Below are 16,431 nucleotides of genomic sequence, written 5' to 3'. Positions count from 1 at the left end.
CAGTGTAGTATTGCCATGAAAGCACTTTTTTTGTGTGTGAGGATTTGCCCTCATGTTCATGGAAAGTGTCCAGAGTGCTCTTCCAATTTTGGCATCTGGTGGTTATCAAACAATCTCTTTCCTTTCCCAAATTGGCGACATGCAAAGCAAAACGCAGCATTTGTGCTAACAGAATATTCCAGCCAATTAAACATTTGGAACAGCTTTATTGGAAAGCTCTTTTCTGCAATCCAAATGGCTGCTGCAGATAGTGGGCAAGTTGAACTTGACTTGGACCTGTTTGCTTAACACCCAAATCATCTGGCCCTTGCTGCTTTGGTCCTTGTCGTCTGCGTTCTCTCTCGTCTGTGTTCTCTTCTTCTGTTCTCCTGAACGCTCCTCTGTCTGTCTTGTGTGGGCCTCCCCTCTCTCTTCCTATGGTTCTTATGTGTTCTCCTCTCTCTGTCCTGTGTGCTCCACTCTCTCACTCGCCTCTCTTCCTTGCTACATGAAGTTCTGCTTTACACTATCCCCTATATTATTACAGAGACAGAATAATATCAGTGCCGTAGCAATATGGAGTAAAACACACACACACACACACACACACACACAGAAGCAATATGAACAACAAATAATACGTTTACCTGATTTGAGCTAAAGTAAACATCTGGGACCATTTCTGTTCCTTAAAATAATAGCAGTTCACTCAATCTTAAGCCTGATTCAACTCTCATATTTGGACAGTAATTGATTAGACAGTAATTGATTAGTTAGTGATGCTTTTCAGGTGGTGAACAGAGCTCCAGCAGATGGATTCAGTGTTCATAACATTTTCTGGGTAGTCCCTAGTTAGCTAGCTAGCTTAACGTTATATGTCAGTGCAGCTTTTGAGTCAACATGTTAATCGGCTAACAAATGGGCTAACAAAACACATTGTTTTTTCATCTAAATTAACTATAGTAGTAGCAATCTAACAATATTTACCTCCGGTTCTCCTTCTCAACTTTGTGCTCTCTCCCTCAGAAAAGGAACAGTCGCCTGCGTGCGGTGAAATATAATTTCATTGGAGGAATAAAACATGATTTTGGAAAACAACTTAAAAAAAAAAAAGTATTATTTTTATTATTTTTATTAACAAATATCAACAAACAAAAGAGGAATAGTCACATGCAAATAGGCATACAAACAAACTGGAAAACGACTTTGATTCCGCCTCCTAAAGTGCCACTGTACACAGGGCAGGCCGGGGCTCATGATTGGAGTCTTCATTGTAGTGTGTAATGCAGTGTAGCCTAGTTTGTTTTACACCATCCCATCAGCGCAAAAGACTCGAGGCTGAGCTAAAATCATTCGGGGCTAAAGCCCTGAAAGCCAGGGTCTGGTGATGTCACTGCCTGTAGGTCTGGGCAAACAAACCAAGGCACCTTTCACTAAAGCAATAAAGGGGTACTCTTCTCTCTGATGGTCTAGCAACCATTTTGATAATTTATAAAACCCTAAAAAACAGAACAAAAAAAGACCTAAACCTCTCCCCCAAAGCCAATTCCATCCCTGGCTAATTTTGGGGTCGGAAACTTTCCCATTATCTGCCCATTGCACTCACAGACACACCCACAGGCCATTGTCTTAATTATTCATATTTTGGCTGCAAGTCTGATGAGAACCCACTAGTGCTCTAGCATCTCCACATGGAACTGTCAAAAAACATTGGAAAAACTTCAGCGTCAACTTCCTTCAGAGTGTGTACCTAAACCACACGTCCCCTGCTTCTTCTACCCCTCCCCACATCCATTGGTCTCTGTCTGAGATAATGAAGCAGGTGGGAAGTCTCTGATGTACTCAGTAGCAGCCAGTCAGTCCTGTAGATCCAAAGATAAAGACTGCCTCCCAAATGTCACCCTATCCCCTAGTGCACTACTGTGGGCCCTGGTCAGAAGCAGTACACCATATAGGGAACAGGGTGCCATTTGGGAATCACACACATATATATTTTTTATGTTGCTCAGATGGTGGTGGAGAATAGTCTGCTCCATGCTTACAATGCTGTATACTGTATGTGTATGTGTAAAGCAATGTACCAATGCCATTGTCTCATAGAATACACCGAAGGCACATTGAAGAACACTCTTATCTTTTTCTCCAAAAATGTCTTCATATTTGTCCATAGCAAACCAATTATAACCCTTCATCCAGGTCCTCCTATCTCTTTCTCTCCAACTCTTTTCACCCACCACCTCTATGACCTACCTACGATGACGTCCTTGTGCATCAGCTGTGTTAGAATAAGGGCTGTGCCCTAAATGGCACCCTATTCCCTATATAGTGCCCTAGTTCAAAAGTAGTGCACTATATAGGGAATATGGTGCCATTTGGGATAGAAAGTGTCAAAAGAGGCAATAATGTTATCTGGTGTGAAAGATTCCCCATAGCAGTCAGGTCCTGTCTGAGTCCGTCAGCTGTACTCCTGCTGCTAATGCTGTCGAATAATCTGAGCATCCTTCCTAACAAAGGTTCTGGGGTGCGTGCCAAATGCACCCTATACCCTATATTCCCTACACTGACCAGGGCCCATTTATAGTGGACTACTTTAGACCAAGACCCCTAAGATGCCATTTCGGATGCAGACAATGACAAAAGTTCTGGATTATTATGCTTGAGAATCTCTACTTTGTATTGTTTGGGGTGAAATATTGTAAATGGATTGCACTGCAGTTGTCACAGTCTGCATTTCTGTCATAGACACTGTCCGTGGTGCTGAAAAAGCTGTTGTTGTGGCGAGAGGAGTGGGAGTTGTCAATGGTGCTGAAATAGTTGTTGGCGCTTGGGGTGTTGTCCACAGCACTAAACCACATCTGTCAAAATCAAATCCATTTTTATTTGTCACATACACATGGTTAGCAGATGTTAATGCGAGTGTAGCGAAATGCAGAATTTGGTCAGATGGATGGTATGCTTGGTCAATGATGTCACCTCTGTATATACTGTGTTGATGACGATGACAAGGTAACCAAGATGGGTGATTCAGGCTTTGCTTTGAGACAAGGGCTGACTTACTTCATCTTTACAAATAATAATTTTGCTAGTAGCCTACCCACAGTTTAATGGTGCACTGTAAAGAGGTTATCGTGAATTTGACAGTAGCTTACAGGCAGCTCAGAGGCAAGTAAAAATCTGTATGTCATATTACAGTACACCTACTGTAATGCAAATATGGTATCAAAGCAAGTACTGTTTAATGACACACAGTACAATACCAGAGAATTGACTGTATTATACTATAAAAAAGTAAATACTACTGTAACCGGAATGAATAGATGAATGAAATTCATTGCAGGGTTTGTATTTCAGAGTAGTATGCTGTAATTACAATGGATTGGTGCAAGCAGTTTGGCTTCTAGGTATATGTTACACATTACAGCATATTAATGAATATGTGTTGTTTTATATCACTTGCACTTCTAATGGCCTAACAAAGGCAACCAAACTAGCAGCGACTACAGGGCAAAACAGACCAAAAGGACATAGAAAAATGCTCAACCATTTAAGGTTCAAGACTTGCTGCCAATCCAATCTGTCCCCTATACATGTTAAATTGATGGGGCACTATAACACCATAGGAGTTCAATTGGTATGGCATTCTGCCTCACGGGTGCAACAAATATTGCTTCTTACAAGGCAGTCCTCAAAATACTGTATGTTAAGGAACTAACTGATTCAACTGAAGCGTGGTCGTCACTAGTTACCATAACCACAAAGTCATAAACCCCGCCCATTTCTACAATTTCTCTTCTTAAAATCTGATTTTAAACCTAACGTTAACCCTAACCACACTGCTAACATTATCCTTAACACACATCTTAAATTAAGAGGAAAAAGCTAAACATTTTGGGGGGAATTTTTACGATATAGCCAATTTTGACTTTGTCGTTGTATTAACTAATGGAAACCTTTTCACCACTAGTGGGTGTATAATAAAGGAGTACAACACGAGGGGCACGCAAGCAACCGCGCGCTACGAGCCGGGCACGTTCTGCTCTCTGAATCACCAGCGCTGTTCCTGCGCTCACAGTCACACACTACAAGCTTTCCATAGTTACCAAGATATTTTCTAGATTGAACGTAATTGAGTAGGCTATGAAATTACAAAACTGGTTCATTTTTTTTTACAACTCAGGGTAAAGGGGGAGTTTTCCCATTTAAGAGTGGTTCCGCTTTACCTCCGTGTTTTCAACGAGCTTTTATTTCCTTCATATCTGATCGCCCATCAGTGTAATGATCTGGCTTTTTGCTCGTGTCGTTTCCACTTCAGCATGGGAACTGCAGTGTCCAAAAGGAAGACTTTAAGGAACGATGCAATATCTTCTGTGACCGCAAAAGTTAGGTGAGTGCCTGGCCGGGGGCTCCTCCGTAGCTGGCAGGTATAGTGATCAGATGCAGGGTGTAACCAGGTGCATGTTGCGGCGCTGATTGGAATAGCGGTGTTGGTGAATAGCGACTCTGCTTTATTGTTCAAGCAATAAGTCCAAACGAGCTAAAACCTTTATAAACAATGATATATCAATGATAGCCTATCAAATGTGTTTCACTGTTTACTGTTGTGGGGTTGTGTGATCAAATATCTGCTTTGCAAAAGTATTTGCAATTATTTATTTCATTACATGGATAAATCTACTATCATATCAGACCAGAATTTATATTCCTCGGATGTATTTTATTTTTATTGGGCTAGCTACAATGATAATGTATTTTTTTCAAGTCATTGAACAGCCATGGGAATTTGTAACAAATATGCGTTGAGCAATAACAGTTAGTAAAACCAGTTAGTAAGACAGTTAGTAAGACATTTATTTTGTCGGCAATACTCCTTATTAGGGCGATTTTGCAACTATGTTAAGAAAAAAAGTGTTTTCTTTTACACATCAAAGTTGACACTAAAATAAGCTTAAACGTTTTGTTAATTTTTCAAATATGCTTTTTGAGTCATTTTCAAAAGTATTTTATTCCTGTGTTCCACTGTTTCGTCCCACACCCTGACTTTAGATCTTCTGCTATGTATTTCAACATGAAAATGATTTGTAAATATTTAATGCACCTGGTTAGAAAAGGAGTCAAATAACTGAAAGCTATATAGATTTGTTATGTGTCCTAAGTCCTAAATATATATTTTTCTACAAAATACAGTTGTCCCACAATTTTATGTCATTACCATTACTTTGAACAAAACGATACATTATAGTGCTTTTATCATAAGTCACACATGAACTGGGAACTGACCGTGGAGAACAAGGATATGCCATGGAGAGTGTATTCTATTATGTCTCCATCTTCAAGAAAAGCAACTTCGAATATGTCAAGATCTGAGAATAGTCTTTACAGCAAAAGGCTCTAACTCGTTTCGATGATCCTCTATTTGAAAGAAAACACTTCATTTTGTTGTGGTTGGAATTTATAGCTGATCACATTAACCAACTAAACCTCACGGTCTGGCAGGTAAATCCATAAATGTTGCAAATTGTCATTACCAACACTGTCACTACCGCCACAAAATGTGTCGGTAATGACAATGAACAGATTATTACAATTACAAGGTACTATTTGTATACCTTTAGTATAAAATGCTCATTAGTGCTTAGTAAATTATATTTGACTGTCTTTGTAGCAATCGATGATATTTTAGATATCGATTTCCACTTGCTTACTGTACACAACTAATGCATTGTATTACTGCCACACAGTCATTACCAACTTAATGTACACATCTTTCCTAAGAAAAAATACATGTAAACATTAACTATCACACATCTGTCTACATCAAGTAGAAATATGTTCCCAATATAACTAATATAAAAATGATATAATTTGAACAAGAAATGACGTTGTTGATGCTAGCCTCCGTGCAGGTATACAAGCACAGCCAGCAAAGGCCCATATTTATGGATTAAGGTATTAATTATTTATAAATGTGGTGGTACCAAAAACCTATAGTCAGATTAACCAAATAATCCAAAAAGCCATTATGTTTTTCAATCAGTTTTAAACTAAAACTGAATGTTTTATAATACAACGGTAATGACATGTGTAGAGGGAAACAGAGAAAAATGGAGTGAAGTCCATGTATTGTCAAATAAAATGGTCACAGGCATTACCAGTTTATGGTTCCTGACAAAATGAGAAAATGATTTCTGTTAATGCATTTAAAAAAAAAAACATGTTACATATGCCCATAATTGCAAAATCACCCATTTATCTACTGTAGGCTATTGTGTTGTAACTCAAGCAGTACCCTTTGTACTATCTAGCTTCTTAATGCCCAGTAGCCAAGGTGGGGTTATGGTATTTAACATGATAAGTTATTTACAATCCTAGAAAAAAGGGTTACAAAAGGGTTATTTGCGCAGGGATAGGCTTCTACCAATAACCATTTTGATCTGAAGAACCCATTTTGGAAGACAATGGTTCTTCGTAAGGCAAAGGGTTCTACCTAGAACATTTTACATCCTAAGAACCGTGTTTGGAAGAAAGGGTTATTTGATGATTCTTTTGGCAGGCAAGAAGGATTGTTTGGAAGGCAAGAAGGTTTCTACATAGAAGCATTTATCATATTTCCCAGCATGCTCTACTGCAGGGTGATCTTCAGAATAGTTTTTAATATCTGTGTTTTTGCATGTACATTGATTGATTAATTTTATGCTACACAAAGATAAATAATTTATCTTAGGAAGAACCCTCCAAAGATAAAAGGGTTCTCTGTAGAACCCTTCATAGAGGGTTCCTAGGAAGAACCTTTAGATGATAAAATTGTTATTGGTAGAACCCTTCATATCATATAGGGTTCTAGGCCGAACCCTTCGTAAAGGGTTCTAGGTACAACCATATACAGGGGGTTCTATGAAGAACCCTACATAAAGGGTTAGAGGGTGCTAGGTAGAAGCAAAGGCTTCTAGTTAGCACCAAAAGGGTTCACCTATGGTAACAAACTGAAGAACCCTATATGTGTGAGTGTGTGATCTGATATGAAAAGGCATATGAAATGCTACCAATCAACTGCACACAAAATTGAATCCTAAACCCTTGATTTCCAAATGGCATGAAGCATGTAGGCAACAACACATTTCTAAAAAGTTTCCATAATTTTTAAGCTTTCCAACCAACAGGCTCTGGCATCTATGGTGTACCAGAACATTTATTTTACTCTCTCTCTCTCTCTCTCTCTCTCTCTCTCTCTCTCTCTCTCTCTCTCACATCACAGAATGAAACATACTGACCTTTACATCCACTTACACAGCCTCATACACACACACACACTTTTGATCTCTTTCTGTTATGCCCTGTCATACACACACTCACTCTATCTATCCCCCCTCTCTCTTTCTACCTCTCTCACTCGATCTCTCTACCTCTTTCTTTCTACCTCTCTCTCAACCTCTCTCTCTACCACTCTCTCTACCCCTCTCTCTTTCTACCTATCTCTCTCTCTCTCTCTCTCTCTCTCTCTCTCTCTCTCACATACTCGCACACACAATCTCTTTCTGTCTCACACACTCTCTCATTCTCATCTCCTTCTCTGTTTCTCATCTTAGTCTTTCTGTCTCTCTAACACACACCGTCAATCAAACTGATCAACATTATCAAAGACACATATTATTGGACTGAAGCTCAAGAGCTGTGTTTTCCACTTTTTCTATGACAGATTCCGAGACGTGTTCCAGACCCTTCAGAAAGCAATCACCCTTAACTTTAGTGTTCACTTTAAACACTACGACGGTATCATTTCCATGAGTTATGGACTTTTTATTATTTTTTACCGACCTGTAGATTGACTATAAAATCAATCGATGTCATGGTGGTGTGGTTTTACATCACTTCTGCCTCAGAATCACAATCACTGGCTGATTAGTCTCCAGCAGCAGCGACTAAACATTGAAGGTCACTTTTTCCATGTAGCTAACATGGACACACTTGTTCTGACAATTACCCCGTGTTACCCAGGACATATCTTGTTTACTGCTAGAATAAAGTTTAAAATGGGTAACAAGGTGAGGACACAGACAGGATACCGTCTACTTCTTTATTCTTACATTTACATTTACATTTAAGTCATTTAGCAGACGCTCTTATCCAGAGCGACTTACAAATTGGTGCTTTCACCTTATGACATCCAGTGGAACAGCCACTTTACAATAGTGCATCTAGGTCTTTTAAGGGGGGTGAGAAGGATTACTTTATCCTATCCTAGGTATTCCTTAAAGAGGTGGGGTTTCAGGTGTCTCCGGAAGGTGGTGATTGACTCCGCTGTCCTGGCGTCGTGAGGGAGTTTGTTCCACCATTGGGGGGCCAGAGCAGCGAACAGTTTTGACTGGGCTGAGCGGGAACTGTACTTCCTCAGTGGTAGGGAGGCGAGCAGGCCAGAGGTGGATGAACGCAGTGCCCTTGTTTGGGTGTAGGGCCTGATCAGAGCCTGGAGGTACTGAGGTGCCGTTCCCCTCACAGCTCCGTAGGCAAGCACCATGGTCTTGTAGCGGATGCGAGCTTCAACTGGAAGCCAGTGGAGAGAGCGGAGGAGCGGAGTGACGTGAGAGAACTTGGGAAGGTTGAACACCAGACGGGCTGCGGCGTTCTGGATGAGTTGTAGGGGTTTAATGGCACAGGCAGGGAGCCCAGCCAACAGCGAGTTGCAGTAATCCAGACGGGAGATGACAAGTGCCTGGATTAGGACCTGCGCCGCTTCCTGTGTGAGGCAGGGTCGTACTCTGCGGATGTTGTAGAGCATGAACCTACAGGAACGGGCCACCGCCTTGATGTTATTTGAGAACGACAGGGTGTTGTCCAGGATCACGCCAAGGTTCTTAGCGCTCTGGGACGAGGACACAATGGAGTTGTCAACCGTGATGGCGAGATCATGGAACGGGCAGTCCTTCCCGGGAGGAAGAGCAGCTCCGTCTTGCCGAGGTTCAGCTTGAGGTGATGATCCGTCATCCACACTGATATGTCTGCCAGACATGCAGAGATGCGATTCGCCATCAGAAGGGGGAAAGGAGAAGATTAATTGTGTGTCGTCTGCATAGCAATGATAGGAGAGACCATGTGAGGTTATGACAGAGCCAAGTGACTTGGTGTATAGCGAGAATAGGAGAGGGCCTAGAACAGAGCCCTGGGGGACACCAGTGGTGAGAGCACGTGGTGAGGAGACGGATTCTCGCCACGCCACCTGGTAGGAGCGACCTGTCAGGTAGGACGCAATCCAAGCGTGGGCCGCGCCGGAGATGCCCAACTCGGAGAGGGTGGAGAGGAGGATCTGATGGTTCACAGTATCGAAGGCAGCCGATAGGTCTAGAAGGATGAGAGCAGAGGAGAGAGAGTTAGCTTTAGCAGTGCGGAGCGCCTCCGTGATACAGAGAAGAGCAGTCTCAGTTGAATGACTAGTCTTGAAACCTGACTGATTTGGATCAAGAAGGTCATTCTGAGAGAGATAGCGGGAGAGCTGGCCAAGGACGGCACGTTCAAGAGTTTTGGAGAGAAAAGATTCTGGTATGTTCTATTATTCATCTTGCAATGCTGGACTGGACGGTTGCTGGACACAGGACTGAGAGTGGTTTCAGCCAAGAGGTATATTTATGCCATCAAGGTAAATGGACTAATATGTGTACCTGAAAATGCACTGGAGCAAAATATTGATATATTTGGCCTGGTAACATTAGAATAAGTGTATACTTGGCTACACTGGGTATTTTAGTAGAGTTAGGAGGACAATTATTGCAGGCGGCTTGAAGTTAGCTTTCTCTGGCCATGCAAGTCAATAGAACTCCAGAAGTGTTGACAAAACTGTTTCATCTGTTGTACAGTGTCATTTCATGGCTCTACTCATCATACCAGGCAGAATGTATTGTGTGGCCACTTGCAGAGCAGTGCTGACCAGTGACTGAATGGCTGAACACAGCAGAGAGAGCACAGTGGAGGTTAGCTCCATTACACTCACGATTAGCCCTTTCTGGTTATTACTGCGCATCTTGGCTTCTCTCCTAATTATTCTACATCCCCATTACAGGCCTGATACGCATCTGGTGCCAATGCATTGATGTGAGGAATAGCTGGTTCAGCAGCCTCTTGGTGTATTCCATTAGGATATTGTACATTGGTGTTGGGGTGGGTGCGTCCAAACTAGCACCTTATTCCCTATATAGTCAACTACTTTTGACCAGAGCCCTTTAGTCAAAAGTAGCACACTGTGTAGGGATTAGGGTGCCAGTTCGGACGCAATCTTTGTATTACACAGTCACACGCTGCCCTAGTGCTGAACCTACAGCCACTTCTGACAGAGAGGTAATTGTCTGCCTGACACCTAGTGTTTATTGTCTGAATCTCAGGCCATCTCAGTACTAATGTATCTTAATTAAGCCACCGGCCTTTTCACCCAACCTGTGTTCAATTTTCTCTCTGTGCTCTCAGGCAGTCAGAGGGACACAGAGCGATATCCAGAGAGGACAAATACTTTAGACTAGGGCTCCCAGATGAAAATAGAGTGGGTGATCTCTCTCTCTCTCCCTCCCTATCACCCCCCCCCCCCTCCTCTCTGTATGGCAGGGATTACAGTGCAGAGGGGATGTATCTGTGGTATCTAGCTGCTGTAATTACTCTGATTACAGCCTGTAGAGGGAGCCTGGACTGGAATGACACAGTACAGTGGAGGCTGCCTGGCCCTCATTGATCTGAGTAATTACGCCCATGTTACTGTTGCGCCAACGACAGACGGAACAGCCGAATGGAACGCAGGACACAGCGGGTCAGAAACTAACGCTGCACACCGGGCCGGCTACGGCGCTCGCGCTCAGCATAACTCATCATGTTATGCAAAGTAGGGCTGAGGTTGCGTTCCAAATGGCACCCTGTCCCCAATAGAGGCCCTGGTCAAACCTAGTGCACTATGTAGGGAACACGGTGCCGTAGGCTGAGACTGTCTGCGTGTGGTCAAAATACTGATTAAGCTTACTTGGCGTTAACTACCCAGTGATTTCCTACATCTGGTGTTGTTGTTGTTGTTGTTTAATCCAATTACAAAGCAATCATTCTTACGGACTCTGATAAACATCAATTTAATCACCTAAGAACCTCAGTGTAGAGGGTGAAACGGAGAAAGCGGCCAGCAGGTACTTTGAAGGCCTGCCAAATTAGAGATTTCCATTTGACTCCCAGAGAGAAAGAGAGAGAGGGGGAGAGAGAGAGGGAGCGAGAGCGAGAGAGAGAGCAATTGAGGACAAGAAACTAAGACGCTAAGTGGCCAACTCGATATTTGTTGTGTCATCTTGTCATTTCACTCAATTGGATGTATTTGTATTGGAGAGAGGACACAGTCGAGAAGAGAAGGCGAGAGAGAGAGAGAGAGAGAGAGACTGAGGGAGATTCTTTTATTTTTTTTATTTTACCTTTATTTACACCGTGTTTTTCTCTCATTGAGATGACATCTCTTTTCCAAAGGAGACCTGGTCCAATAGCAGCAGAGGGAAAGAGAAAGACAGAGGGAAAGGCGAGAGAGAGGGGGGATAGAGGGAGAGAGGGAAGGTGAGAAAGATGGGGAGAGGGAGATATATAGGGTGTCTCATAAAGAGGTCATCCTCTCAGTTGGGAGATCTGTGATGAGATTCAGTGGCTGAGCAGGAACACTCTGTTTGAACACTCACCCCTCTTTCCCAAATGACTCTAACACATTATAAAAGAGCCCGGTTTGGTGTCAATGAGACACCCAGTAACTGGGCTACACTCATGATTTCACTAAGACAGCCAGGGCCAGAACACCGAAGGCTGGCTTTTTGACACAGATAGGAAAAGTGGCTTCAGACTGTCACTTCAGGCACTACCTCATTGAGCTGAATTTTTCTTTCTTCATTTCTAAGGGCCAGGATTCTGTCCTGATTACCTGATGAGGAACAACTCTGGGCTTATAACTAGGGCCTATAGTTTGTCCTGGTCAGGTTACCCTACTCATGTCCTCTATTACGGCCCCTAATGCATTTTGTCATCACAGCCCTCTGCATACACATCAGTATAATGTATTTACATTGCACCGCACTGTATGTATATGTCCCCAGGCACAGCAGCGGGATGTGTGGGCTTGGCTACACTATTCCTGCCTGACCACACCACTGCATACATGAGTGTGTTTACTTCCCTATACATCACAGCACCACAGACAAAAGCAAAGGCGTTTGCTTTGCCTTCACAGAACATGCCATTTGGGTTTACATCACTTCTCTTAAATAATCTTCTCCACTTTCTTACTTCAATATGCACGATTGCAATCCGAGGTGAGCTAGGAACAGGGAGATATCAGTCGGTGTTGTATTGGACCTTTGTAGTGCCACAAAGAGATTGGCTCCATGCCAGTTTGTCCTCTGGAAGTGGTTGTTGTGAATGTGTTTTGTCATCCCCATCCCCAGTGGAGCCAGAGAGATAAGGGATGATAGCATTCTCTCCTCTCCCTCTCTCTACCAGTTGCTGGGACTTTTCAGGGCAGGTTGTTGTTTTTTGGGATGAAGCGATTTCCACTAGATGTGCCAGCTGCAGAGTCAAAATTAGCTAGCCTATATATCGGAAACATTTATGAAAACACAAATGAGCTTGTTGGTCTTCATTTAAGGTTAGGTTTAGGCATAAGGTTAGCAGTGTGGTTAAGGTTAGGCATAAGGTTAACAGTGTGGTTAAGGTTAGTGTTAAGCATAAGGTCAGCAGTGTGGTTAAGGTTAGGGTTAGGCATAAAGTTAGCAGTGTGGTAAGGGTTAGGCATAAGGTTAGCAGTGTGGTTAGGGTTAGGCATAAGGTTAGCAGTGCGGTTAGGGTTAGGCATAAGGTTAGCAGTGTGGTTAAGGTTAGGGTTAATCATAAGGTTAGCAGTGTGGTTAAGGTTAGGCATAAGGTTAACAGTGTGGTTAAGGTTCGTGTTAAGCATAAGGTTAGCAGTGTGGTTAAGGTTAGGGTTAGGCATAAAGTTAGCAGTGTGGTAAGGGTTAGGCATAAGGCTAGCAGTGTGGTTAGGGTTAGGTATAACATTAGCAGTGTGGTTAAGGTTAGGGTTTGGTTTAAAATAGGATTTTATGACTTTGAACCTGTGCCAGCTAGTGACTACAGAGCTGCCTCCAGTACATGAGTCATCCCAATAAATGTCAACCTGCATTTTCAGGGGGAGAGCTGCTACACGTGCTGCCTCATATTTAATTAGTTTGAGTGTGTGTGTTGTAGCAGGGAGAGGGCCATGGCTACAACAACAAAGCAATCCCATTTCATAGCAGCATCCCCCGGAGATGTGTACAGACTGCACAACGCCAGCCAGCACCACTGACTGGGGGAGGATTAAAGCCCTGTGTATCTATGTAGGTGTGTGTGTGTGCGCGCGCATGTATGCGTGTCATATGTGTGTAACTATGTACGCACATGCTCTACTTGTGTTAGCCTATATCCTCTGTGTCTCTAGCAAATATTATGTGCAGTCTGCATAGCTATGTGGGCGTGCTTAGAAATGTGTTTGTAGAAATGTGTTTGCGTTCGAAAGTTGATCTAATTACCAGTATTAAACCACTTAGTACTGCTGACCATGTTTTTTTTCTGTTGCCTATTAAGAGAGCAAGAACAATAGCTCTAGCCACTAAATAAAACATTTCCACATTCACTCCACATTTTAAGGGAAAGGGAATTGGGAAATAGATTTTTTCTTTTAATGATGTTGAAGAATTAAAATGAAATGTATGGTAATATTTCATAACCCACCCTATTAGGTTTTAAGTATTCATAAAGATGTTCCGTATGAAATCCTTTGTCAGAGGGTTGGTCATGGAGCCGCAGATTGTGCAGGCTTTTGTTCCTGCCCAGCACTCAAAACCTGATTCAACAATGGTCTTGATTGTTAGTTCAATCTGGTATTTTAGCACTGAGCTGGAATAAAATGTCTGCACAGTTTACAACCTTCACATGACCATATCTGAAGCACTGTTCACATTCCAAGTTGGCCAGTTGGAAGGGAAACCTACGCCTCTGTTTGTGTCCCAAATGGCACCCTATTCCCTATATAGGTCCACTATCTCTGACCAGAGCCCCGTGGCCCATGATGAAAAGTAGTGCGCTGTTAGGAAATACTGTAGGGTGCCATATGGAAGACACATTTGTCACCACAGTCTTAAACCGAATGAAATGACCCTGCTACTGTGTGTGGTACAGTACATGGGAGATCGTATTAGGAAGTATTAAACCTGGAGAAGAGAATTGCACGCAGCTTTGGTTTTGTATTGCAAATCTATCCCCAGGCCCATGCTAAGAAACCGTAGGGGAGATTGAATTTGTGACATGTGAAAGGAGTGCTTTTAAGTTTTACGAAGGTAACGATTGAATTCATGTACATACTCAGCCTCCCACGTCCCTCTTTCTAACGCTCTATGCCCAGTGCTCCCCACGGGACTACGTGTGTTTGTGTGTGTGCGTGCGTGTGTGTGTGTCTGTGCTTGTCTGTGTGTGTGTATTTGTGTATATGTGTGTGCAAGCGTGAGGAATCATATCAAACCTGTCTGGAACACACTGCATATTGGATTTCACCTTCTGTAGGAGAGAATAATGGCCACTGTGTAGAACACGTACCATGAACATTTTTGCGATGTATAGATAGACTAGCAGCGTGAAGTGACCTTCTCGAGTAGTTTCGGCTTAAGAAGACAGTTCCATAGGGAAATCAGAGTAAAGCCAAGTCAATGAGACAAATGTTCAGGTCTAATCAATGATTGCGCAAGGCAATCATAAAACATTGTTTGCGTCGCAACTGGAACCCTATTTCCTATAAAGTGCACTACTTTTAACCAGAACCCTATGGGCTCTGGTCAAAAGTAGTACACTATAGGGAATCTGAAGCTATTTGGGACATAGCTAGCTACTGAGTAGGAGACGCCTTGAAATAGTGAATCACTCTCAGTTGGAGTCAGCAGGAAGGCTCACGGTGAGAGGCAGGCAGGCAGGCAGGCAGGCTGCCAGTGGTCCAGTGCTAATCAGTGTTGTGTTGTGCTTCTTTTTGCAGAGCAGCCAGAGCTTTTGGAGATTATCTGTCTCACACACACCCTGAGAACCGTGCCGGCTCAGGTAGGCAACGTCTTCACCTGTGCCCAGCCTCATCTGGTAGCCTACATCTCAACCTCATCTAGTACATTTCCAAGGACTTGGCTTGGCTTCATATTTCGTGTAACCTTCCACATCACTCGGCCTTCCTCTCATCTCACTGTATAGCAGTTAGAAGCAGAGAATGCTCTGAAAATTTGACCACATTATTGGCATATTTTACTGTGAGAGGGTATATCTTCCCAAGGCCCAGGACCAGGCAAGTCTGCCAAACCCCTTCTATCCTTCAACTTATCCTCTTAAAGTCCCTCTCAATTCCCCTTCTCCGTCATCCATCTCTTCACATCTCATTCCCCCTCTCATCTCCCAAAAGCTTTCTTGGCTCCCTGATGTTTGCTCAAATGTTGCCAAGGCCTTGAGATCAAAAGACAAACAGCTCACCTCTTTGCCCTCTCTCTCTCTCTCTCTCTCTCTCTCTCCCCCCTCTCTCTCTCACTCTCTCTCTCTCTCTCTTTCCAGATCACCTGCTGTCTGATACCTTTATCGGCCAAGACACAGACTCCCCTGACCTCAGTCGTCTCCACAACAACCTGCACCCTCAGAATCAGCCCCAGGCCCACAGTCTCCAGTCACAGCCCAGCACCCTGCATCCCCAGTCCAGCTGTCTCCATCCCCAGCCCAGCACCCTGCAGCCAGATAGTTTGCAGTCCACAGGACCGTCCAAGCGCAGGCTCTCAGCAGGGCGCAGCTTCTCCTTTGAGCAGCAGCCTCCTCCCAGGTCCACTGAGGGAAGTCTGACGGGCCTGAAGCCAGCTGCCCAGCGGGTCTACACCATCACCAGGGAGGGAGGCATGCTAGGGGGCCGAGGCAGCGAGGAGAGCCTGGAGCTGGAGGTGCTGAAGCAGCCCCTGTCCCCTCCTCCCTCCTCCAACCAGCCCTCGTACTCCAATCCACAACCACCAGGCAGCAAATACCAACACGGCGGCGGTGGTGGTGGCAACCATCACCGTGGCAACCATAACCATGGCCAACAGAACCACAGGTCCCAGTCCCAGCCCCTGCAGAGCTCGGGGAGCGCCCATAACATCCGGGACTGGGGGGTGCGGAGGGGGGGCTCGCGGGAGGACTGCACCCCAGAGTCTGTGACCTGCATCAGGGCCCCATGTCAGAGCCAGCGCTCTCTGGATCTGGAGACGTCCCCGCAAGACGGAGGCAAACAAAGGAAGAAGCTGGAGAGGATGTACAGCGAAGACCGAGACAGAGACAGACAAGGAACTGCTGAGGAGAGAGGTGAGGAGGAGGAGGAGGAGGAGGGGGAGGGAAGAATGGAGGGGAGTGGGGCCTTAGGTGTCTATATATCTCTTT

General features: G+C 43.9%; 1 protein-coding gene across 1 annotated transcript in view; it reads left to right on the top strand.

Moving 5' to 3' along the window:
* Positions 1 to 3,993: 3,993 nt before the first annotated feature.
* LOC115111818 (NMDA receptor synaptonuclear signaling and neuronal migration factor-like) overlaps positions 3,994 to 16,431 on the top strand; it is a 39,705-nt gene continuing 27,267 nt past the window's right edge. The window contains exons 1-3 of the mRNA XM_029638280.2: positions 3,994 to 4,363; positions 15,029 to 15,090; positions 15,586 to 16,356. Coding sequence (XP_029494140.1) covers positions 4,293 to 4,363; positions 15,029 to 15,090; positions 15,586 to 16,356 — 904 coding nt within the window. The 5' untranslated portion in view covers positions 3,994 to 4,292. The remainder of the gene's footprint in view (positions 4,364 to 15,028; positions 15,091 to 15,585; positions 16,357 to 16,431) is intronic.

This window comes from Oncorhynchus nerka, linkage group LG27 (assembly GCF_034236695.1).
Source record: "Oncorhynchus nerka isolate Pitt River linkage group LG27, Oner_Uvic_2.0, whole genome shotgun sequence".
In the NCBI taxonomy this organism is placed as follows: domain Eukaryota; kingdom Metazoa; phylum Chordata; class Actinopteri; order Salmoniformes; family Salmonidae; genus Oncorhynchus; species Oncorhynchus nerka.
Note: the sequence above shows the minus strand (reverse complement) of the source record. Positions and strands in the feature narration are given on the sequence as shown.